The 25,670-nt window shown below is 44.9% G+C and overlaps 1 protein-coding gene across 1 annotated transcript in view; it reads right to left on the bottom strand.

Annotated features, from left to right (window-relative positions):
* EXOC4 (exocyst complex component 4) overlaps nucleotides 1-25,670 on the bottom strand; it is a 1,933,985-nt gene that overhangs the window by 1,718,495 nt on the left and 189,820 nt on the right. The window contains exon 4 of the mRNA XM_085653593.1: nucleotides 16,375-16,538. Coding sequence (XP_085509719.1) covers nucleotides 16,375-16,538 — 164 coding nt within the window. The remainder of the gene's footprint in view (nucleotides 1-16,374; nucleotides 16,539-25,670) is intronic.

Raw genomic sequence — 25,670 nt, 5'->3', positions numbered from 1 at the left:
ACATCACGTTTGCCCCAGAACAAACCACAGGCCTATTTTGTACAGTGTTCTTTTTACCTTTATTATGGTGGAACAGCAATTTGGGATTTTTTCTTTTCACCTTCCTCCTTTTGTTTTGGAGGGCAGGAGGTAGGACTAATACCATGCATAGAAGATTTCATATAACTGTGGATTTCATGATTATATCATCGCCTCCCTTTGGTATGTATCTTGTTACGAAACTTTACACAGCATGTGTTTGTGCAGACCAGAAAACCTCAATACATTTTGTTTCAAAAAGAAATTATGGTGGAACAGGGCGCTCATAGTTAAGCGAACGCTTTGAACAGTTGTAAATAGCTTGCTGGAAAATTCTGTACTGCGACACTGTTAATAAAGGCAGGGACGAAGTGATTAGAGTGGAGCCGAATTATATGGCTTTTGCACTTTTTAAGTGATGTTATATGTGAACATTTGCAATGATTTTAAGTAATTATACAATACATTATTTCATTCATTCATATCATATAATCAACAAAAAAGATATTTAACAAAGTTGAAAAAAGGATCTTGTGTTAAGAACAATGGCGCAGTCGCCCTTTACTAACGCACAATACACATAACCAGTGAGAAGGCGTAGCAGTACACATTTTAACTGAGGGCAGCTCCATATTTAAACTTCAGAGATTCCAGGCAAAAGACCAGAATAACTTCATAATCTGAAAGCAGCCAGGCTATAAAGCAAAAGAGAGACAGACGTATGATAATAAATGTTCGATCTCTCTTGACACAAGCATTCATGCCAGTGGCTATTAAACAAAGGATAACAACTTGTTCATTAATTCTGGCGCCTGCTGCACGTTCTTGAAAATGCTGAAGCCCTGTCCATTAATAGTTATCCCTCAATATAAAAGGTAAAATCAGATCCCTGATGGTCAACATATGCTGAACTTTCAGTCCCTTGTATGGAGGCATTCTATATAGTATGTTTTTTGTAAAACGCAAATATTGCAGGTAAAAGGTATAGAAATGCTATAGTAAGGACAGACCGACATGTGGGCTATTAAGAGGGGAGGTACCCCGGAGTACCGAAAGGAGGGGATGGCTTTAAAGTAGGCTGACAAGTAGTCTCGGAAATGACAATAGTCCACAGAGCCACCTTGTTGCCCTGTATGCTCAACATAGAGCTTTGAAATATATAACGCTTCCAAAGTAAGATGCCACTCGGTGTACTTTTTTCCCTTTGACTGTAGCATTTGTTACATATCACCAAAGTGCTTCATGGTTTTGATTTTCGGCGGCAGATTCCCCTTGAGCCCCTGCTCTTGCTTGGTTTTCTTGGGTGTGTGCTCAGATAAGATTGCTGAATTCTAGATTTATTTTCTTAAGCTTTACCCTTCCCCCACCAATCCTCGATCCCTTATGACCAGGTGATACAATAACCGATTTTTCTTCTTATGGAAGTCTATCTCTGACGCTATAAAGCTTTACCCTTCCCCCACCAATCCTCGATCCCTTTTGTCCAGGTGATACAATCACTGAATGTTCTACTTATGGACGTCTATCTCTGGCCTTATGATAATGATTCTGCATATTCCGTTTCTCATCTGTTCCTACCAATCAGAGCTTAATTTGTTGAAGAAGAATTGCTGATGACCAAAGCTTTGCTTAGAAGCCCGCGGCCGACTTCAGAGCACAGAATAACAAGGCTGCAAAGCCTGGTATCAACCTCATGCCTCTTTAACCAGCTTCTAGACACCCATTGCCCCTTTATCTCTCTTGTAGGGTTCCTGCTTTTTCCTTTTATGATGATTTTTCCATCTTTCTCTTTCTCGTTCTTTCTCCGTTATGCGTTTTCTCTCTCCTGCTCTATGGAAATGTGTGATAAATAATAAGGAATAATAATGTAGGAGGAAAAATAAATGCCAATCCCAAGAAATGAGTGCCAGTGGGCACCACCGGCCCCATATATGAGTGCCGATGTGTCCCCCACCGACTCCAGTTAAGCACTGCTACCAATCTTTTGTTTATTAGCACTTCAGACCTATGACCAAGGTGGTGCACTGCACATACACGGTACGTGGTGTGGCACGTTTCAACAAATTTTTAACCTTTGTAATGGACAAAGAGATGCTGGGATGTATGTTACGTTTGAGGTTTTTGCAATATTAAGGTTCTGTAAACCTGGGCTGGTGCACTATTGCGTGTACAAACTGCTCTGTTTTACTCTGGTTCGAGAGAAGCGTTACATGTGATGTATGTGTGGCTGGCATGGGCCCTTTTTCCAATTGGCATTTTCCTGCATATTGTACACTTGCTGCTGGAATAAAATGCCTATAAGAATAGCTAAAACAAAACGTATTTGATTGTTATCCTATTTCAGATGTTCCAATTTCTTTATCCGATCACTGTACGTGGAAGAACTAAGACTTAGATCTTAATTAAGTCTTACTTCATAGGTCGTCGGATGCACCTGCTGCATAATTGTTTTCATCACTGGCTGAAGGAAACCACATAATGAACACTACTGCGTCGTCCAATAACTTATCATGAATCAGAGTAAATTTCATCCACAATCATCAGAGCTTAATCAATGAGAATTTGTTTCCATATCACAAAGTCGCCGCTCAGGAATGGAATTTGAAGTTTATGGGAGTGGAGCATTAAGATTTAAGTGTGGTGATTAATGTCTTGGTATCAATCAACCTCATTACATAGATTAAATTAAAAAGCCAGTAGTTAGAATACAGTTATAATGTATGATCGATTTACTGGTGCTTCTAATCTGCATGGGATAATTAGGGATATCTCCTGGCAACTGTTTTTTTTTGGGTTACTGAAAACACTACAACGGAGAAAAGAGGGAGGGACACAGGGGTGAGGGTGCGGCGGCCTGGGCAGGCTGCGGGCGTGAGGGCGGACCGTGTTAGGAGACTGCCTGAAGGTCCTGTGTTGCGCTGATGCCGTGCACAAGCAGAATCTCCAGTCAGGATGGGTGGGGCCTAAAGGAGACAGGGCAGACACAAACCCCGCTTCCGAAGAACACAGACAGAAAAGTAACGACTTTAGGTCTCGCCAAGGCGAGCAGCGCATGCGCTGCAACACAGGCGAGACCTAAAAATGAACTTCAGCTCTCCTTAGTTAACAACTCGGACCACTCCACCTTTGAATACCTTGAAGCTGAACTAATAACTAAAGGTTCCCTCCCTATCCGTTTGCACAACATCTACCACCCTCCTGGTGATCCTCATCCCTTCATTGATAAACTTTCTGACCTTCTCGCTCAATCCTCTATATCTAACTCTAGAAATCTCTTTCTTGGAGACCTCAACCTCCACCTAAATGACTCCAAAGACCCCACAACCACCCTCCTCTCCAATCTTCTTAAGATCAATGACCTCCAGCAACTTTGTCAGGTCCCTACACACACCAAAGGAGCCATCCTAGACACCATTATTTCCAATAATGTGTGGCCTGCCTGACCAACATCATCCCTATTGACTGGTCTGACCACCACCTCATACTGTTCACCATTTCTACCTCGTCTCCTCCCCTCCGACCAAGTCCATCAAACCAAAGAAATTGACCAGAAACCTTAAACAGATCCCCCCCCTGGTGTTCTTGAGGCCAAACTCCAAGCCCAACTGTGCCTCACCCCTCCCTCTCAAAATGCAAATGATCTTACTGAGCATTGTAATAAAGCCATCACCGATGTCCTTGACCAAATTGCCCCAACCAAACTTAATCTAAGAAACATCCCACCAAACTTAAAAATCAAAGAAACATCCCTTCCAAATCTTCGTTTAACCTTGAGCTCAATAAGGAAAGACGTTCTCTTAGACTGATGGAAAGAACCTGGAGGAATCATCCCGCTCCTGCTAACCTAACACTTCTTAGAGAAGCCAGATCAGCATACAAGAAACACATTTTTTACAAAAAGGCATCCTTCTTCTGTACCCAACTCGATAGGGCCAAAAACAGACCTAGAGGACTATTCAACATCATTCGTAACCAAATCTCCACCGCACCACCCATCCTGTTGTCCTCAACTGCTAGATGTGATGAAATCGCCCACTTCTTCTCCGAAACAATTTTCAAAATTGACCAATCCTTTCTTTCTACTCCTACAACAACTAGCCCCCTGCCTTCTCCTGACGCCACTTCTAAAACCTTCACCGCTCTCTACATACCCCCGTTCCCCCGCTCACATGCCCGCTTCTCCACCTGTCCTTACCCCTTGACACACACACTCACTGCTACACCCCCAGAACCTCTTCCCAATCCCACCCACAACTTCTCCTCTTACTCCCAATCACTCTAACTCACTACTAAAAAACAATGCATCCTGGCACACTTTCCTCCCTGTCACTGAACGCGAACTTCTCAACATCATCACTAAACTTAAGCCATCCTCCCACACCAAAGACCCCCTCCCCTCAAACCTTATCTAGGAGCTAAAACACATCATTGCACCATCCTGGACTACAATCATCAACTCCTCCCTGACCACAGGATGTGTCCCTATCTCTCTTCAACTTGGTCAAATCTGCCCCATTATTAAAAACTCCAATGCCGACCCCAATGACCTAAATAATCTCCGCCCATCTCCAACCTCCCCCTTCTTTCTAAAGCCCTCGAAAAATGTGTCCGGCTCCAATTAGACAAACACATTGAAAATTTTAACCTACTTGACCCCCTTCAATCAGGCTTCAGAAAAGGCTGTAGTACCGAAACTGCCATGCTAAATATTGTTGATGACATCCATCACACTCTCGACAATGGCGAGACGTGTCTACGCATCCTCCTTCATCTCTCTGCAGCGTTTGATACAGTCAACCACTCTGCACTACTTAATGTTCTCAGAGATAGTTTTGGCCTTAACAGTACCACCCACAAATGGTTTGTCTCCTACCTACAACACCGAACACAGCAAATCAAAATTCACAACTGTCTTTCTAGCCCCACTCCGGTATCCCTAGGAGTCCCCCAGGGATCTTTCCTCTTGCCAGCTCTCTTTAACCTCTTTATGGAATCCCTCACTCTCATCCTTAAACAAGCAGGAATCAACTACCACCTCTACGCTGATGATACTCAACTGTACTACAAGATCAAAAACCACGCCGATATCCTACACCTTAACAACACCCTCACCAAGATTCAATCCTGGTACCAAATAAATCATCTCAAACTGAACCCTAAAAAAACTGAAATCATTCTTTTCTCCCCTAAATCCAACACTCTCCCCATCCAAACTTGGATCTCCGACCTCAATGCCCTCAACTGCTCTCTCTACGTGTCCAACTCAGTCAAATCTCTTGGTATCTCCATTGATAATAACCTAAATCTCAATTCTCACATCAAAACTTCAGCAAAAGGAGCCCTCTTCACTCTCCGCCTTCTCAAAAAAATCAAGCCCATTATTCCATCTGAAGACTTTAAACTAGTAGTTCAATCCCTGGTCCTCTCGAGAATTGATTATGGCATGCCACCCTCACCGGAATCCCTAAGATCCACCAAGCTCCTCTCAAATCTGTTCTCAACCTCGCAGCTAGCCTCATCACCGACTGCAAACGTTTCGACCACATCTCCCCAGTCCTCAAAACTCTTAAATGGCTCCCTGTCGAAGGCAGGTTTGCCTACAAAAATGCTTGCATTACACACAAAGCCCTCCACCACAACACGCCGCCTTACCTAGCCAACAAACTCTGAATAGCGGGCAGTTCCCGAGTTCTGAGAACTACAAACGCTCTCCTCCTTGTCCCACCCCTGTTAGAAAAGAAATCCACCCAATCCCGCTCCTTCTCCAGCAATGCCCCAAGCACCTCGAATGCCATCCCCAAAGACATGCGATGCAACCCTTCTTATCTCAGCTTTAAAAAGGACCTCAAAGTGCACCTCCTCATCAAATATTGGGGGTCTTAACCCTAAACCATTTTCCTATCATTCCTTTTAGATTTGTAAATTGCTCCTGATCTTATACCTGTATTTGTATTATTACAAACTGTCTTTCTTTTGTAACCTGTTATTATTCTCTGCTGTTGACTGTTGCTGATTTTTGTTCCTGTGACTGTATCTATATTATACTGCTGTAAAGCGCTCTGATACCTCCGGTCCAGCCAGCGCTATATAAAACGTATAAAGTAAAATAAATAGCTGGCACTGGCAGCTAGACTATCAGTCCATATGCACTGTACTAAGGTTCCTTAGTTTATCTTCAGGAATACGTGATGCAAGTTTTTGTTGTCTGTCTCTGCTACTCTATCCCTACCTCTTCTTCTTTTTTGCCGTTCTTGAATTTAGAGATAGACAAGGGATTGAGGGGGTCTTTGTTCCAGTGCTTTTTTCCCCAAATGTATTTTTATTTTGTGTTTGAACAAGTAGCAGAATACATGTCATAAACATTACAAATGTAATAATTGATCGCATCCCAAAAACTTGGTCGTCATCAACATAGCAAAACCACCACCTCCCTTTGGTTCGTGCTCGTTTGTGTTCAACACCAGTGTCCTTACATGTCCATTTTGCATTTCAACTTGGGTCTAGGGAACAACAGTAATTGGCAACCAGGTATTCTCTCTAGGGAGGTCCCCCCTCGGGCCCACCTGCGGATATCTCCTATGATTTATGTGTTGCGGGTTGTTGTGTGTCGTCTCCCAGGTCCAACCCAAAGTGTCGCCTCCATGGATCCCATATTCTTTGAAATATTTTGGGGCATCCCCAGCTATGGTACGTGGTGTGCTTGGCTGCCATGTGTAAGTCCATGCCTCCCGTCCATTCCTGAAATGTAGGGTTTTTAGCCTCCCCCAACTTCCCTTTTGGCCACCACCAGTACCAGAGAGGCAAAATTTAGCTGCGCCCTGGTGACATCTACTTCACTTGGCATCCCCAATATCATGAACCGTGGTTCAATCAGCAATGTCGCCCCCAGGTCCGTTCCCAATAACTCAATTATCTGCGTCCAATATACCTGCAGCTTGGGGCATGCCCATACTGTATGAAAGAAATCGCTTTTGGACGTTTTGCAGGTGAGGCAGTATGGTAACTCCGCCCATCCCATTTTATGCAACCTGTCCCTGTCATAGTAGTTTCTATGTAGTACCTTGCATTGAAGGAGACAGAGCATTGCATTGATGGCTACTACTCTAGGGTGCATTAATGCCACGTCCCAATATATGTCTTCAAGTGACCCCACATCTTTCTCCCATCGTGCTTGAAGCCCTCTCAGTCCGTCTGAAATATTATTGTTAGTGGTTTTATAGGTGAAAGAGACCGCCTTCTTTATTAGTTCCTCTTGTAGGAGTCTGCCTTCTAGTGGCACGTACTCCGGAAGTTGATTGCATTAGATGTTCTCTGCCTGCCATGCGTGACGCAATTGCGCATATTTGATGAATTGGGAGTTATTCATATCGTATTCTCCTTGTTCCAGTGTTATGCTACATGTGATGATAAATTGGTTAAATGTGCTTATGTCATACCTCGTTTTAATGATGATGCTTGTATACACTGCGTGTTTACCGCCCAATGAACATTATTTGGAAAAAAAAATAAACATGTAATCTTCTTTCAATGTATTTTTGTTTTGTTACAGTCTTAGGTACTGCAATAGTTTTGCTTCCTCTTATGAATTCTGTTGAGTTTGTCTTATTTCTTTTATATTGAACAGGTAAAAATTCAACAATCTTTTAGAATAAACAACCATTTTTTACCAAAAAGAAGGTAACATCTAATTCAATACACAAAGTCAAAATCTAACCGAATAATAAAAAGAAAATAACAATGAAAACAAACGGGCTGAAAGGCATGCCAATTTCTCTTCCATGGTCACCTCAGCCTCACTCCCAAAACATTTATTTGTATCTTACTAGGTTAACAAAATATTATAGTTGTGGTCTCTTACGGTTCCATGTCCATATATGAGGGAAATGTGTTGAATCTTATTGTACATTTATGTCAGATTAACTCTCTAACCGAGTTAGTACATGATGAATCATGATGGGATATCGAGTAAGGTACAGAATATTGGGGACTCGGATGGGGCAGATACTAAAGAGAGGGTCGCATGGAGGCTGTGCACTGTATAAATCAGTGTGGAGGTAACTTTACTACATAGTGACCTTCCAATGCAAAAAATGCTCTGCCGTTGGAAGTCATAAAAATATATGTCCCTCAAACATGGGAAACCAATATGACCGTTAATTAGAGGTAGCCAACTACAGAGCTGCTACTCTTGTCTTGTCCTATGCAACTAATGGCATTTCCATTGTAACCCTTGGTTCTGGGGTCAAGAAGCAGTGGTAGGAACAGAAAGCAAGCAGAGCTTCCTGAGTCCGGTTTACATGTGATGGTTGGTGCTTTTGGTCAATCGCTCTACTCCTCAACACAGAGTAAAGGCAAGTGGTTAAAATGCACTGTCATCAACAAACAAATGGTGCATTACTTTAATTCACTTCCTCAATTCCCTGAATTTTGTTAGTCAGCACCCTTGGAATACACACACCTTGTGTGGTTTCTCTATTATCTCATTTAGCTGCATTTGATACTAAGGAGAGCATTTCCAAGAAGATTTGCACTTCAAAATCTGTGTCGTAAGAGCTAGTGTCACTGAGTCTACAAATTTACAGCATTTTAGCAGTGGTCTTCAAAAATTTCCTACGAGTCGTGTAAAGGCAGATAGGTATTTGAAAAACATTTACACGTGTATGGCTGCCAGACATTGTCTCAAGGATAGCGGAAGAAGTCCAGACAGCCAAGAATACAACAAAGGTGATCAACATCACATTCAGACGTCACTGTCAAGCCTATAAAAGCATCATAAGTATAAATCACCGTGAGCATTGCATGAGGGCAGTTAAATACTAAACTACCACATGAATTTGTTACTCAAGTCTGCTTAATAACAGTAGAAAAGTACATTACACCAAGTGCCCCAGTTCAACAGGTGGACTGGACATCAACAACAGAGAATGCACCTGAACGTGACAAATACTCTGCGCTGGGAAGTATCACCTTTCTTCTTTTAAACTCTTGTGGCTTGTAAGTAGGCAGAGGTAACTTCCTTTCTGAGTAAAAAGTGAGATTTGGCCATTAAACACCATTGACAGCTTTGATGCGAACTCAAACCTTCAAGCTATGGTGCTATTGGACTCACCGGTAAGACTGCCGTGAGGGGAACGGCTCGATTTGGGAGCCAAGGACAGCGGTTTCCTGCTTTGTTCAGCGCCATGAGGGGAACGGACCTACAGACCTCAATTTCCGGCGTCCCTTGCTCCGGGCGCTAACTGCCGACGTCATCCTGCAGCGCCCGGGCTGCATTTAAGCTCCCTGAGTGCCCCGCAGCGCGGGACGCGCTCTCAAACCTTCAAGCTTTGGTGCTATTGGACTCACCGGTAAGACTGCCGTGAGGGGGAACGGCTCGATTTGGGAGCCAAGGACAGCGGTTTCCTGCTTTGTTCAGCGCCGTGAGGGGAACGGACCTACAGACCTCAATTTCCGGCGTCCCTTGCTCCGGGCGCTAACTGCCGACGTCATCTTGCAGCGCCCGGGCTGCATTTAAGCTCCCTGAGTGCCCCGCAGCACGGGACGCGCTCTCAAACCTTCAAGCTTTGGTGCTATTGGACTCACCGGTAAGACTGCCGTGAGGGGAACGGCTCGATTTGGGAGCCAAGGACAGCGGTTTCCTGCTTTGTTCAGCGCCGTGAGGGGAACGGACCTACAGACCTCAATTCCCGGCGTCCCTTGCTCCGGGCGCTAACTGCCGACGTCATCTTGCAGCGCCCGAGCTGCATTTAAGCTCCCTGAGTGCCCCGCAGCGCGGGACGCGCTCTCAAACCTTCAAGCTTTGGTGCTATTGGACTCACCGGTAAGACTGCCGTGAGGGGAACGGCTCGATTTGGGAGCCAAGGACAGCGGTTTCCTGCTTTGTTCAGCGCCGTGAGGGGAACGGACCTACAGACCTCAATTCCCGGCGTCCCTTGCTCCGGGCGCTAACTGCCGACGTCATCCTGCAGCGCCCGGGCTGCATTTAAGCTACCTGAGTGCCCCGCAGCGCGGGACGCGCTCTCAAACCATCCAGCTTTGGTGCTATTGGACTCACCGGTAAGACTGCCGTGAGGGGAACGGCTCGATTTGGGAGCCAAGGACAGCGGTTTCCTGCTTTGTTCAGTGCCGTGAGGGGAACGGACCTACAGACCTCAATTCCCGGCGTCCCTTGCTCCGGGCGCTAACTGCTGACGTCATCTTGCAGCGCCCGGGCTGCATTTAAGCTCCCTGAGTGCCCCGCAGCGCGGGCAGCGCCCGGGCAAAGCCCGGGCCAAGGGCGGGCCCGTCCTTGCCCGTCAGGGACCGTTAGAGGCCGGGCAGGGCCACCCTACTGACATCCCCCCATTTGGACCCATCACCTCATAAGGTACTGTTTTAAAAGTATGAATGGTGGATGTTTCTGTTTATTCTAAGAATTAGGTTTTGCCCATGTGATAAAACTAATTGACTCTTGGATTTTACACCTAATCGTTCATCCTTTGTAATGCCCTGTGTTGCCTAACATTCTAGGGAAGAATCTTAACAAATCACGTGATTGTTTCTTTCCATTTGTAAACATGAAAGGAAATGGTAAAAACTGTAAAAATCCTAGTTCGTCCATTTCCCGCCCAGCAACCAGGCACCAGACAGCAACGACGCAATCTCTCCCAAGTCCGACAGCCATCGACAAAATGCTCCAGCAAACAATTGGAGTCGTGGCTTCGGCTATAGAAAACACGGAGAGGTGTTTGTCAATCACTCCCGCAATTCCTTCTTCTTCCCAAGTAGTGGATGACGCTTCAACTGCTACCATCAATCCCCCTGATTTTAATTCCTCCCTCATGTGTTCCTTTGCCGAGCTGCCTTGCGCACAGCCCACTACTAGTGATACGCATGTCTCAGAGGTTGTTAATTTCTCATCCCACTCTACACTAAACAAGGTTCCTGCAACTCGCACTGCAGTCAAGAAACCTAGGACTGGGAAGAGCAAAGCACTAAGTAAAAACAAGCCTTTAACTAAATCCTCCATACTGATTGATGGTTCCCCTACTCTACCCCCCCATACGGGCACCTCTCTGAGCCACACATATGATACTTGACCTCCAGGCACATACAGAACAGTTACTTGGCTCGCATTTTAAACCTTTGCTATCTAGGCTGGATAGACTGGTTTCTACTATTAATAATGCAGGCCTTGGTAAAGCCCAATTGACTAGTTCCCCTGCAAACCCCTGTTCCAGTTCTGCTCCCACCTATGACAATCCCCTCGCCAGTTCCAAGACCTTACCTGTACCCCCTCAACTGCTGGTCAAGACTGTTCCTGACACTATTATTCCTTTGTCTAGGGACATAGATACTGAAAGTTTTAAAACACAGAGGGAGGCTACTGAAGTGGGGGAAAAATGTCTAGACAATCAAGCAAAAGCGAACAGAAATACTGTTAGAGAGTGGTTTAACACCGCGTTGCCTTGTATAGATCTCCCGCCCGAGTCCCTACCATACGTTGTTGTGCTCGCTGGTGTCCCCCCTATATCCCAAGGGAAGAATGAGGACTACCTGGAATTAAAAAATAAATGTTTGCACTGGTTTAATTCAAATAGCCCTCTCCCCCTTAACATCTCTGGAGAAATACTGGGTGCAAGGAGAATAGACTGGATTGGGCTTACACCTAAATCCATTGCAGGAAATTGTGTCATTGTCAACTGTAGGCACACGCTTGCTGTAGATTATATCTGCAGTAGGACACCCCCCAGGTCTAACACCCAAATCATCCCACTGCACTTGTCTTACTTCTCTCAGCACAGATCAGGGCAGAACAGAGACACTAGGTGGGTGGGGGGGAAAAATAAATCGTATGACAGACCATGCCGAGAAATGGTAATTCGGGAGGACCGGTTCCAGAATATCCCCCTACTGTCACTATTTCCCCCAAAAAATAGATTCAGTATGTTGGAGGAGGTTGACCGACCAGTCGTGATCCAGAGTCCTGTTCCCCAGTTAGATAAAACCATGGGTACCCAAATAGTTGTAGATAGGGGTAGTTCTGAGAGTAGTACTTTAGATTATACATCAACGCCCCGCCCCACGAGCATAGATGCGGAAGATCTGTAAGCAAGACAAATTACGGACAACGACGGGGTTTTTCCCCTCGAGGATTTACTGCTGGGAGTGAACCTTGGGGACACCATATTAGAAACCAACACCCAAACACGAGAAATCTGCCCAAATTTAAACGATGGTGACCTATCTGATAGGAACAGAGCACTAGACGGGGAAATAAAAATTCTGTCATGGAATGTGGCTGGGATAAAAAGTAAGTTATCCAATCCAGAGTGGAGCAATTTTACAGGCAGCCATGACATCTGTCTAATGCAAGAAACTTGGGCTACGGAGGAGAATCTGATGATTGGCTATGCCACTTTTGATATTCTGGCAACCTCAAGTGGCAGAGGGAGGCCTTCGGGTGGTCTTTCAATATGGGTGGGGGAGCATTTGGGCGTTCAGGCAGTTCAGATTCCAACAAACTCCCTCGACGTCCAATGTGTACTCCTAACACTAAAAGATAACTCAAGGGCTGCCCTAATAAATGTCTATTCCAGACCAGTTAAGAATGGTCAAGAATCTGGCACCATTGACGCATTAAAGCACTTCATATTGTCCCTTGACCCCCCCAGCCCCTCTAATAGTAGGAGGCGATTTCAACTGTAAATTCGAGCCCCTTGAGTCTCCCGACACGGGAGATCTGGACGATGAGGACCAGTTCTGGCATGTCTGGGAACCACAAATTTCTCCTGTTAGAGTTTGGACCCCTCTGGTCCTCCAAATTAAATCTCTATCTCTTGCATTGTCCCTAAGGGCCTGCAATGGGAGACTGAAACCCGATCGCCCGGGGCTCCCAACGTTTAACAGACCAGGCCAAAACTCCAATATCGATTATATGCTAATGGAAACAAGACACTGGGATAAGCTACAGGAGTTTATAATTTACCCTAGACAAGACAGTGATCATAATGCCCTTGTTTTAACCCTCAAACCGGGAAGCTTTGGCCTAACAAACCCTCCCCCCAATCCAAATAGCTCATCGCTTCCTGTGTCGTTTTCTAACAACAGGAGGAGGGTTAAATGGCCCTACTTTCAGAATTCCCCCGCTAAACTGGCGAAAATATACCTGATAGCTCTACCATTCCTTTCTGCAATGGGGGATGTAAGTGTAGATAACCCAAGTTATTCCACCGAGATCCATACCCATTTAGTTGATAAGTTGGTGGATTTGTTCAATCCCGTGGGGAAAAAACAGCAGCAGGCTAGGACACATCCCTGGTACGATGACTCTTGCAGAAAAGCAAAAAGGGAATTGCTTTCAGCATTAAAAGACAAAGATAGGGTTAACCTTAAGAAACTCCGCCTAGAATATAAGAAGGCCATTTCTAGGGGAAAGAAGGACTGGGAGGAGCAACGATGGGAGGAACTCAGGCTAACCCTTTCTCGAAGAGACCCCAAGGCGTTCTGGGCTATTGTGAACTCTGGTGAGAGTAGGGGAGCCTTGACCCCAACTGCAAATATAGCCCCACAAGTATGGGAAATGCATTTTGGGGAATTGTATGGGGACTTGGGCGACCCTCCAAATTCAGATTCACCGTTGGAGTGTAAACCAGCGAGAGGGAGCGACCCTGTCCTTGTTGTTATTGAGATCTGTTCCCCGTCCGCCGCCCCTGAGCCCCAACACGAGCGCCAATTGTTTGCACCCCCGGGCGGCGGACGGAATAAGGATTCCCTCGTGGGCGTGGGTATTCCTTTCCTAGAACTGTTCGAGGCCATTACCCTTAAAGAAGTAGAGTCTGCAATAGCAAGGCTTTTACCCAATAAAGCTCCCGGTTTGGACAAGATGCCCCCGGACTTATTTCGCTCCCAACCAAAAATCTGGGCCCCGTACTTGGTGGTACTATTTAATTCAATCCTCAAGGGGGCTGATCTGCCAGATACCTGGTTGGGTGCGGAGATAGTCCCCATATTCAAGAAAGGCTGTCCGCTAAAACCGGCAAATTATAGACCAATCAGCCTTATTGACACCTCCCAGAAATTAATGGGCAGAATTATCTTAGATAGAATCTTGGGATGGATGGATGAAAAGAAGATATTGACTACACTGCAGGCAGGGTTTGGATCTGGGATCTCAACCATAGATCAGATCTTCCGGTTACAGGTTTTATACTGGAAAACGGTGAGAGTGGAGGGTGGCAGCCTCTACCTCATCTTTGTCGATCTGCGCGCTGCTTTCGACCTTGTCCCAAGAGGAAAGTTGTGGAAAGTCTTGGTAGATATGGGTCTTTCGCCCTATCTACTGAATATTTTAATCAGACTCCACAACGGCAATTATGCCCAGGTCAGGTGTGGGAGGCATGGCGACTTGGCCGCACGCTTTCCTGTTAGGAAGGGCGTGCGCCAAGGGTGTGTTCTGGCCCCAACTTTGTTCAGTCTCTACATTAACGGTCTCGTCGACCATCTGGCTGACGTAGCTGACAACGATGCCCCTAGGTTGGCTACTGGTAGAGTGCCCGCTCTGATGTTTGCGGATGACACTTTGTTGTTATCCAAAACATCATCGGGCATTCAGCGTATTTTGGATGGTTTTCTCGCATTTTGTACTGCCCGAGGCTTGGAGATCAACTTGGATAAGACCAAGTTCATGATTTTTAATCCCCCAAAGCAAACTCGTCCAAACCCCACCTTAAACGGCTCTCCTATTGAGAGAGTCAGGACTTTTGTCTATCTTGGGATCACCCTGACAGAGAACCTTGACTGGGGCCCACAAATCTCGAAATCAAGGCTTAGGTTGTCTCAAATAGCGGGAGGGATTAGTAAGGTCCAGCATGCCTCGGTCTTTAAACCAGCAGCCCCAGTAGTAGAAATATATCGACTGCAAGCCAGAACTGCTTCACTGTATGGAGTCGAACTATGGGGTCACAAAAATATCTCCAAGCTAACCATGGTTGAGCAGGGTTTTATGAGAAGTCTTGTGGGTTTGCTAATAAGCACTCCGCTTATTCCTTTACGATTTGACTTGAGGATAGAACCTATTGAAGATTTAGCAACTTTGCGGCCCATGCTCTATTGGAAAAGACTCTGGTCGGTGCCAGAATTGGCACCTTACAGAGAGGAATTCATAGAGGTCTGGGCCTTAATTAAAAATAAGAACATCGCATGGTTATCCCACATCAAGGATCTTAGTGCAAAGATCGGCAGGACCGATCTTTGGGAATCCCCGGAGGTGTCCTGTAAAAGGATATCCAAAACTGAACTCACAGGCCAGATAAGGCAACAGAGATTACTTACCCTTCACGGTTCAAGCTCTTTGGGGAAACTTACCAAAGAGTTTCTTCTAATAAAAGCCGAAACACGAGCAGAGGTCTTCCTAGATGTAATCTATCCACCCCTCGCAAGGAAGCTCTACTTGCAGTTAAGGCACGGTAGCTTACCACTCAGGGCATTTACTCACAAATGGGCAAAATCAGAAAATGTTGCCTGCCCGGCTTGTAATTACAACCAAGAAGATATATGCCATGTTTTGTTTTTTTGCCCTGCATACCAATCAATAAGGAAAAAGTGCATCATCCCCCTATGCAGGAATCTTGGGTTTAGACACTGCATGCAGGCATGCAGGGTCTTAACATACGACACCCACCCTCCCATCGTCTTTGCAGTGTCCCGCTTTTTATATGGCTCATGGCGAAGAAGGAAAAGCTTTCTGTAAATATTCTCGCCTTTTTACCAACTTCTCTTCTTTGATAACACCAGTTTAATTCATTCTTAATCAATGTATTAACTTGATTCTATTTATTGTTTTAATGAAATGTGTAATCTTGCATGTAATTTTATTTTTGCTTTTATGGTCTCCGACCGAAATAAAGTTATCAAATGAATGAAAAATGAGAACTACACAGGAACTTTGGTGCCATGGGCTCCAAAATATCTTCTCAACACTAAAAAGTTATTTCTAATCAAGACTGTCGCTGGACCGAGATCAGTGTGAAAAAGAAAGCTCAGATCTGAGAATTCCACCTCTTTCTTCTTGGTTGACCACTTCAGTACAATGATGTGTTGCTTTCTGTCCAGTGGCATTTTTAGCACTATTTATGGCAATCTGACAGAAAATTCCATCATCTGTTAAAAATAAAGCACCTTATGTAGTATATAATAAACTGTTTGTGTAAAATGGTGCAAAAACTTTTCTGATTGATCGACTGAGCACTAACATAAATGGAAGAGCGTAAAAAGGCACGTCTCTAGGTGTGAAGTTTAAAATATGAAACTAGCTTAAAAGAGGATCCTATTGAGAAAACAAATGTGTTAACACTTAGGCATGTTGTGGACACTTACGAGACACGCTTCACTCGATTGGTTGATTTGATGTAGAGGTGGCGATGTAGTTCATCAATAAGGACCAGGTGAAGATTCATCTTCTTACTGTGCAATTGCAGCCGAAGATCACTCAATCCTTCCACCTGCAAGAGGGGACCCTCTAAGGACTCCACCGCTGCAACCTGGAGAAGACAGCACCAGAGCACAGTTGATAGTTGTCATGCAACAAATTAAATCTTCATAGCATGTCTAGCAACACAGAACTAGTTTGTCACAATTTCACTGTGGTGCATCGGCGCATACAAACACGAGCACATTTATACATAAACACAAACACACACACACACACACCGCCACCATTCCTTATAACAATTTTCACCAAAGAACTGAAAAGCACGCTTAATTCATTACCAAATCCATCTCAGAAAACAAAATAATCTTGACTTTGATTTTCAGAAATGCAGTGAGAAGTAATCACATCTTACAACAAAATATCAAAAGTATAGAAGACTTTAAATATGGATCTTTTTTCCAGTCAACAATTTCTAGCATATTACATTTTCCCCCAGATATGTTCTCTTCACATGATTGCCTGAAACTATCTTGACAAAAGAGTACATAATACATATTGCCAATTCTAGATATCAAATACCTATACCTACAGCCAATATATGAAAAAGTGTCTAAGTTCAGTAAGTTCTATGCATCTTATTGAGTGTTGAGCAGCGTCCTAGAAATGTCTCCTTTTAATAATTGCCACCTAATCCTTAGGTCTCGCCTGACCCAGCGCATGCGCTGGTCTGGCGAGACTTATTGAGAGGGCTCCAAAAAATGCTACCAGGACAGCCTAGAGCTACAGTGCACGTGCGCGGGCGCACGCGCCGCGATTACTTTTACTTTCGCTTTAATGTTTGATCGCAATCACTTTCGCGGCCACACGGCCGCTTGGCATAGCCAATAGGTCTCGCTTTTGGGACCTTATAAGTATTTAGTTATGCAACTGTTGCATGGCTAAACACTTATAAGGTCCTAAAGGCGAGACCTATTGGCTATGCCAATGCTTGTTAATGTAGGGGGTGACTCACCAAATCCAATAGGAGGTAGCAGAGGGACAGGTACATAGACATGAGCACAGGCATTCTTGGATCCCATTCAGTTCCGCAATACAACCCTACACTTCTCCATGTCTGGCTATGGAGCCCTCCCAAAATATCATAAACTCCAGATATTGCACTAATGAAAAATTCACTGGTCTGAATAAATCAAGGAAGCTATGCAGAGATTTGGTTCCCACCTGCTTCACCTCTCTCCCGCCACCTCTGATACTATCCGTGATGCAACAGACAGTTCTCTAGGGTTGGGTTTCGAAGATAAATGTGTTAACCTACACCACCACAACAACTAGGTCCTCATTTCTTAAAAAAAGCCTCCTCTCATAAGTCTATGTTAAGGCCTCAGAGAGTCAACTCAAATTCAGTAGAAACCTGCCTGCTCTCTGGCATTGACAGGAATGAACTGCTGCTCTTCGTCATCTGCTAAAACTACGATTGTAGACTTGAGGAATATTGTTCCTAACAAAGTGACTCTGTGATGATTCTATTATCCATCTCTACTTCCACAATGCTCCTGCCACGGCATCACATGTGTAAGCATGGCCAGTCCTAAGCTAATGCAGTGCAGTGACTGCACCTTGTTAAGTAAATTATCCAGTGGCTATATTCTAGGAGTTTCCAGACTGCTGTAGGTGTCAGCAGCCATCTTGAAATGGGCACTAAAGTCTGAATTATTCAGTCTGTTAGAAGCAGTTCAAGGAATGACCTTATCCATAACAATTCCACAGAATAAAGGTCAACAAACTAAATATAAGCTACCATGGACATCATTTTATATAAAGCACTTTCTGTAGCCCTATGTTCACTCAAAAGTACTCCAACTCTTGACCCATTCCGATGTACCAAAATCTAAACATTCTGGCTTACTGACCAAATCGAGATGCTCCACTCCATGGAGCACCTCAGTCCTGTGAGCTCCACTATCACATGCATTTATATCTTAGACCAGTGAAGATGTATTGCTTGGGATCCAAATTCTCAAAGCACGCAGCAACTATCAGGTAATTAGATTTGTAATATCAATCACGCAGTACTCCATCATGATATGTTTTGTCAACATTTTCATGTCCTTTCTCATCTCAAGTTAGTCAAACTCATGATGTCTGGTTGCACTCTAGAATGCACTCTACGATCTATCATGAGCTAATATGCCAACATTTGCAAAAACAGATTAAACCATCTACCAACATGAAACAACTCTTTAAATAACCGTAGGACACTACCTTAAATCTTTTATGAAAAGCAGATTTACCTCAGTCGTAAACATAGCTCAATTCTTCTACACGTTATCAAGATAAAAAAATATAACAAACCTCACATTTTCATTCCCTCCAGACTTTCGCTTTTCTGATTAGATGGTAATAGTCAGACCTTGCAAGAAAACCTCTACACAATCAAACGTCCACCTTACAGTGAAGGCAAAATCTCATCTGACCCAAAAATTGTGTACCTCATTCGCTGCCCTGCTTTTCTAGTTAACAGTTAAATCCACCAACTCATAAGAAATCTTCTCTAGTTCTCTCAAATCTGGTCAAGTTACTCATCCTTTAACAAATTCTATTCCAAAACCTCTGAAATAATCTATCTTTTTTTCGCACAAACAGGTGGAAAAGACAGGCCGAGCAACTACGCATTCACATCAGTAACTTTCTTTGTTCCTCTAAGTATGAATTCAGACTCAAATGCAGTAAAGTGCATGAAAACTGTCATACTGCAATATATCCACAACCATGTGCATGAGTTGCATATTTGTGCAATGATTGATGTCCTCCTTATATGTTAACGCAGCATGAGTGCACTGCGTCTGAAATGCAGACTGCAGCAGACATCACATTTTAGAGTTTTTTTGCTTTTTTCATGCAACCTAATGGCATATTTGTGTGTGCAAAACATCTACACGTTCTACTATACTTTGCTTCAGTTACCTTAACATTTTCCACCGACTTGTAGGATATTAACAGTGGCATATTATTTCTGCTGCTCTCCCAGTCAAATCATTGTTTTCAGCTTGTTGTTGCAAACAAAGGGCTTCGAGGGAGTAAGCTTTCACCTGCTTTGTAAAAGAACTAAGGAAACAAGCATTGGAAAAGCCAACAAGCCTCGCATATGAGAGCTATTGGCTTTGGCAATCTTTTGTAGCCATACTGTACAGCAGCACAGATGCTTTGCAGTGTGGCTAATACTAATTTGTGCTATGACACAGCCAGAGTAAATGCGTTTTTTTCTAATATATGAAGAAAAGTAGCACTGGATGCATCACAGTCCTTTCTTTATTATTACTTTTATCCATGCCACACAACAGCCACACTTTTATATAGCATGGCTACAAATTAATACCAAAGTCAGTAATGCCCATACTGTAAAGCAGTGTTCCCCAAACTGTGGATCGCCACCCACTGGTGGGTTGTGAGCCAATTTTTGGTGGATCGCGAAAGTCCAAGCAATAAATAAAGTTGCATTTAAATTTTTTGTTTTGTCTCATTTGTTGAGTTTTCAAGACTAAGGTCAACTGCCAGCCTAAGTCTTCTGCTGCTTATGTTATGTTTTTTAACATGAGGACTGGTGTTTACAAACTCCTCTCACTTTGCAGTCCGAGAAAGTAAAAATAAAGTGAATTATGCGACAATCTTGCTGGGGTACATTAAGTGCAAAAGGAAAGTCTGTAGGCCATAATTTTGTCGTTGGGCACAATAACATGTAAATAACTGTAAATGAACTGTACACATTCAGTAGTACGGAAAGCCAAAATTAAGCACATTTTTTGTAATTTTGAAGTGGGATGGAAACATAGATTTTAATAAGACAGGACTTTCTTGTGGATGGTCTTTTGGCTTCTCTCAAAACATCCATGCACTTCTGGGGAAGGTTCAAGTGACCATATTGTATGCGTTCAGGAGCCAAGCTGCCAAGTTCAATGATTGAAGGCTGAGGTGTTGAATCTGGCCTCCGAACTGGTGAAGAAAGACCGGCCTGCACGGCAGCCTCCTGTTTGGAAGCTCTTGAAAAGTTAAGGTCGGTGAACCATCATTGCCAGGAGCCACTCTGGAGCAATGCGAATTATTCTGGCCTTCAAGTGTGACAGCTTGATGGTTATTGTTGGCAGTAGGGGAACTGGAGGAAAAAGCGTAAAGAAATTTGCCTGACCAGTCGATCCATAGGGCATTTTCCCAATGAGTCTGGTTGGTAAAACCTTGAGGTAAAACTTGGGCATTACTTGTTTCCTCCATCTGCAAAAAGATCTATTTGAGGCAAATCCCAGTCGCAAAAGATTCCTTGAGGGACGGCATTGTTTAACCCCTTTGGTGCCACGCCCTTTCCCCCTCCTGTGCCGGGCGTTTCCCACGCGGGTGGGTTTCATGACGAGATAGTCTCGTCATGGGCACAGCGCGACCGTGCTCCATGACGAGACTATCTCGTCATGGGCACAGAAGAGGTTAATACCCATTCATGATTCTCTTGAATGGTTATGCTTAGAGTGTCCGCTTGAACATTCAGGATTCCTGATAGATAGACAGCTGAAATCCTGAGATAACTGGAGATTAATCGACTCCAGACTGTTTGTGCCTCTAGAGACAGTGGCCTGTATTTCGTCCCTCGCTGCTTGTTCAGATAATGCATGGTTGTTGTATTTTCCTTTTGAACAAGGAGGGAGTTTGTCTTGAAGGACGGGAGGAAAGCCTTCAAATCTAGGAGCACTACTCTCAACCTTAGTATGCTGATATGCCCTTCAGAAACCACATGTTGTGAATCTGGAGGTAGTCCATGTGAGCACCCCAACCAGAGAGGGAGGCATGCGTCACTATGTTTGAGTTGAGATGCCTTGATGGAAATTCATACCTTTCAGAAGATTCGCAAAGCGACACCACTAGTTGAGTGATTTTTTCTTGTGAGTTAACTTTAGGATCACTTTGCCCTCCCATCCTAGCCATCAAAACTTTCCCTCGCAACTACACTGCTTCCCTACACTCGCCATTACAGAATTCATATCCCTTCTTAAATGTACTAAATCAGGCTCTCCCCTTGATATTATCCCTGCCAAAATATCTTCCAGACTCTCGACTCAAATCGCCATACCCATCTCCTCCATCCTTAACAGCTCCTTGAGCTTGGGTAGACTTCCTTCTGAATGGAAAAATGCTCATATTATCCCCATACGCAAAAATCTTAAGATTCAGACTTCTGAGCTGACCAAATATCGTCCCATATCCTTGCTTCCCCTACAGAGTAAGCTTATTGAGAGACATATTAATAAACATCTGTCTGCTTTCATCGAATCCTCTCACCTACTAGATGTCTCTCAGTCGGGCTTCCGGGCCAAACAAAGTACCGAAACAGCTCTAGTGGAGGTAACTGATAACATCAGGATGGCACTAGACAATGGTCATGCAGCACTTTTGGTGCTGCTTGACCTTTCAGCAGCATTTGACACCATTTCACATCAGATCCTGCTGGAGAGACTACAAGACATAGGAGTTCAGGGAATTACATTGAAATGGATGACTGACTTTCTAACTGATAGAACCCAGACCGTCACCTTGGGCCCCTTCAGATCTGCCCCTTCTCATGTTACCATGGGGGTCCCCCAGGGCTCGTGTTCAACATTTATGTGACCCCCCTGGCTAAACTCATGAAGAACTTAGGGTTCAATCCCATATCATACGCAGATGATACCCAGCTCCTCCTCACCTTTGACAAGAACAGACCAGACATACAACTCATCTTCTCCGAGGGCATGATGGCTATCGCTTCCTGGATGCGAAATACTTTCCTCCGATTAAACACCGAAAAATCTGTAATCATGCTGTTTGGAGGAGCTGCCATATGCTGGTCGCCTAGCTGGTGGCCCGAGGAGTTGGGTAAAGCCCCGTCGCCCAAGGAAGTGGTCAAGAACCTAGGTATCGATGTGTAAATAAAGGTTTTCCAAAAAAAAAAAAAAAAGAACCTAGGTATCACAATCGATCAGAAGCTCACTCTAGACGCTCACGCCAACACCACTGCTGGCACCTGCTATTATATTCTAGGTCTACTTAGAAGAATTTTTCCCCTGCTACCCCCTTCCACTAAAAAAACGCTGATGCAAGCCCTGATACTAAGTAGAATAGACTATTGTAACGCTCTGCTTCTATCGGCCAATGAAGCCTCCCTTAACAAGCTACAAGTTGTGCAGAACACGACTGCCCACCTGGTAGCGGGTGCCCCGCCTAGAACCCCCTCTATTCCCCTTCTCAAAAAACTCCACTGGCACCCTGTGAGAAAGCGAGTGAAATTCAAGATAGGCTGCACTGTCTTCAAGGCCTTAAACGACCTAGGCCCTTCCTATCTTTCTAGCAAGCTAACTAAGTACACCCCCTCACGATCTCTTAGATCAGGTTCTAAACTCATACTCTGCACCCCTAGAATTAAAAAGGCGTGCAGTGGTGGCAAAGCTTTCACTCACCTTGCCCCTGCTTTTTGGAATGAACTGCCTCTTCAACTTTGCTACAGTTCGACCTTCTCGTAGTTCAGGAAACTTCTTAAAACTCACCTCTTCTAGCCCTAGGATTTGACTGTTCAGGATTACCGTCCAAGCGCAGAGATACCCCCTTGGGGTGATTCAGCGCTATATAAACCAATAAACTTCTAACTCCTATATTCCTGACAGTTGGTCCCATTGACCTCCAGATAGTGTTGTAGCAGTCTCATGTACAGACGTGCATTCAGGAACAGAAAAATACATCATACCATTGATCCTAGACGAGAGGATATTTGTCTCACAGTTGGATGGGCAGTTGTCTTAAGATTGCAACATTTCTAAAAGATAAACATCTCTCCTCCGAGAAAACACTTTTGTGTGCACTGTCTCAAAGACTGCTACTAAGTAGTGGAGGGATTGAACTGGCATGGATAAAGATTTATCATGATTTACATGGAGTGCTAGCCAATTGAGAATTATGACAGTCATTTGATAATGTTGGTATGTTTGTTAGTAAGAAGACGCTTTGATGAGCGAGTCGTCTAGATCTGGTTAGAGGAAAATTCTAATTTTCCTGAGGTGAGCTGCAATGAACGCCATGCCATGCATTTGGAAAAGGTCTGTAGCACAGATCTGAGACTGAAAGAATGAACTTTGGATTATTCTCAACCTTCCATGAACCTCAGGAATTTCCGATGTTTCTTGGCTACTGGGATGTGAGAACAGGCATCTTGAAGATCTATTAGGCATAGCCAGTCCCCCAATGGATTTGAGGGTAGATTGATTGAGAGCCAACATTCAGACATTTTCTTTGAAAACCCACCGGTTTGTGTATTTCAGGTCTAAAATGGACCTGAACTTGTTTTTGGTTCTTTCTTCTTCCCAGAAGAATAAGAATAAAATACATTCCCATTCCTTTGAGAGGAGTTGAGACCTTTTCCGCTGCACGTTTTTGCAAAAGGATGGGGACTTATTGCCATAGTTCTTTCCGGCCTAACAGGATGTCGTCTTTGGTGGCATTGTTGTTGGAGGATACATGAATCTGAGACAGTATCCATTTTCTACAAAATTCAGGACACATTTGTCACTGGTTATATTTCTCCCCACCTCAAGTGTTATTCTTTCCCCTGCCAGAGTGGGTAAAGGAAGAGGGGAAAGAAAGCATTCACTGCTTGCCACCGGCGTTTATTTAGTGACTTAGGCAGGTGGTTGCTGACCTCCTCTTCCCCTTGAATGACGTCTGTGCTTTTGATGTCTGTGGCAGCTGTTCTTTCTCTTGAGGCCAATGAGGGCTTTGAACCCTCTGATGAAAATATCGGTGGTCGTAGGACCTATAGGAATGTCTCCTGCATTCTTTCTTTTTCTCTAGTCCTACCACCGAAGTGTGTCGAGTTCAGGCTTCATGCTGGACATCTCATCATAAGAACTGAATAAAGTGTTCACTGAAAATGCAAGGTTTAAGATGCGAAGTTGAGCTTCTGGTTTCAGCTCTGTGAGTCTGAGGCAGGATGAGCGGTGTAGCTATAAACTTTAAAAGTATCCATGTGCTGCTAGGATGGAGTTATTAGCTATACCAGTGATGATCTAGTTGGATAATCATCATGCTCCTGTTGACAATTTTTTTAAAATCTTGACGTCTGTCTCTGGAGAGAACTTCTATGAATATTTTAATAGAGTCCCAGAATTACCTGGCATATCTTCCAGTAAGGGTAGACGCACTCGCAGCCTTCATAATTACAGCAGAAGTGCCACATACTTCTATACCCATTGAATCTAACTTTTTTCTTTCCTTGTCAGGGGGAATAGTAGAAGAAGGGGCAGAGGCATGGGCAGCAGAAATGATAACAGAGTTCGGTGAGGGATCGGTGACCCTTGACCCAGTCACTCCACTCCGCACGGCCCCCGTGTGCCCAGATTCTGCTGCTGCTGCCTTCTTGGCCTCTCTTGCTGCCGCCTCTCCTGAAGGCCCCTGCTCTCCAGGCTTGCCCAGGCTTGCCCTCGCTCTCCCGCTCCGTCTTCCCGCTCTTTCTACCCCCCCTTCCGCTCCCCGCCGCTGCCCTCCCCGTCCCCTTCTCTTGGCACCCGCTCCCCATTCGCCGCCCCGCTCCCGCCTCCCAGCTGCTCCTCTCTCCCACTTCGCCATATATGGCGGGGAACGCGCGTACACGCAGCGGCCACGTGCAGCGGGCGCGCCAAAGGCGCGCCAAAGGCAAGCCCGTCAACGCCTGGACCGCGCCCAGCGCCAGAACCCCTGGACCCCGCCGGAGCCAGCCAACCCGACAGAGATACGACGCCGCCACCCTCCACGCACTCAACACCGGCCGACAGCCAGCCTGCCACCAAGCCAACCCGAAATGCACCCACGGAGCATTCACCTGCCACGCCTGCAACTTCACCTGCACCCGATCCTGCACCGCACCCACCAAGCCAGGCTCCAGCAACGACCACCTCAAGTGCATCTTGCTCAACACCCGCTCCATCCACAGGCACGCCGTCGAACTCTGGAACCTTCTCGACACAACATCACCAGACGTCGCCTTCCTCACAGAAACATGGATGAACGCCTCCTCAGCTCCCGACATCGCCATAGCCATCCCGGATGGCTACAAGATCGCCCGGAAGGACCGCGTCAACCAAGCCGGAGGAGGCATCGCCATCGTCCACAGAAACATCATTCGAATCACGACCAACTCCGACGACAACCTCACCGCCGCCGAACACCTTCACTTCCAGATACACACTGACCCCAA

The sequence above is a fragment of the Triturus cristatus genome, chromosome 4_1 (assembly GCF_964204655.1).
Source record: "Triturus cristatus chromosome 4_1, aTriCri1.1, whole genome shotgun sequence".
NCBI classification, from domain to species: domain Eukaryota; kingdom Metazoa; phylum Chordata; class Amphibia; order Caudata; family Salamandridae; genus Triturus; species Triturus cristatus.
This window is presented reverse-complemented; position numbering and strand designations above follow the sequence as displayed.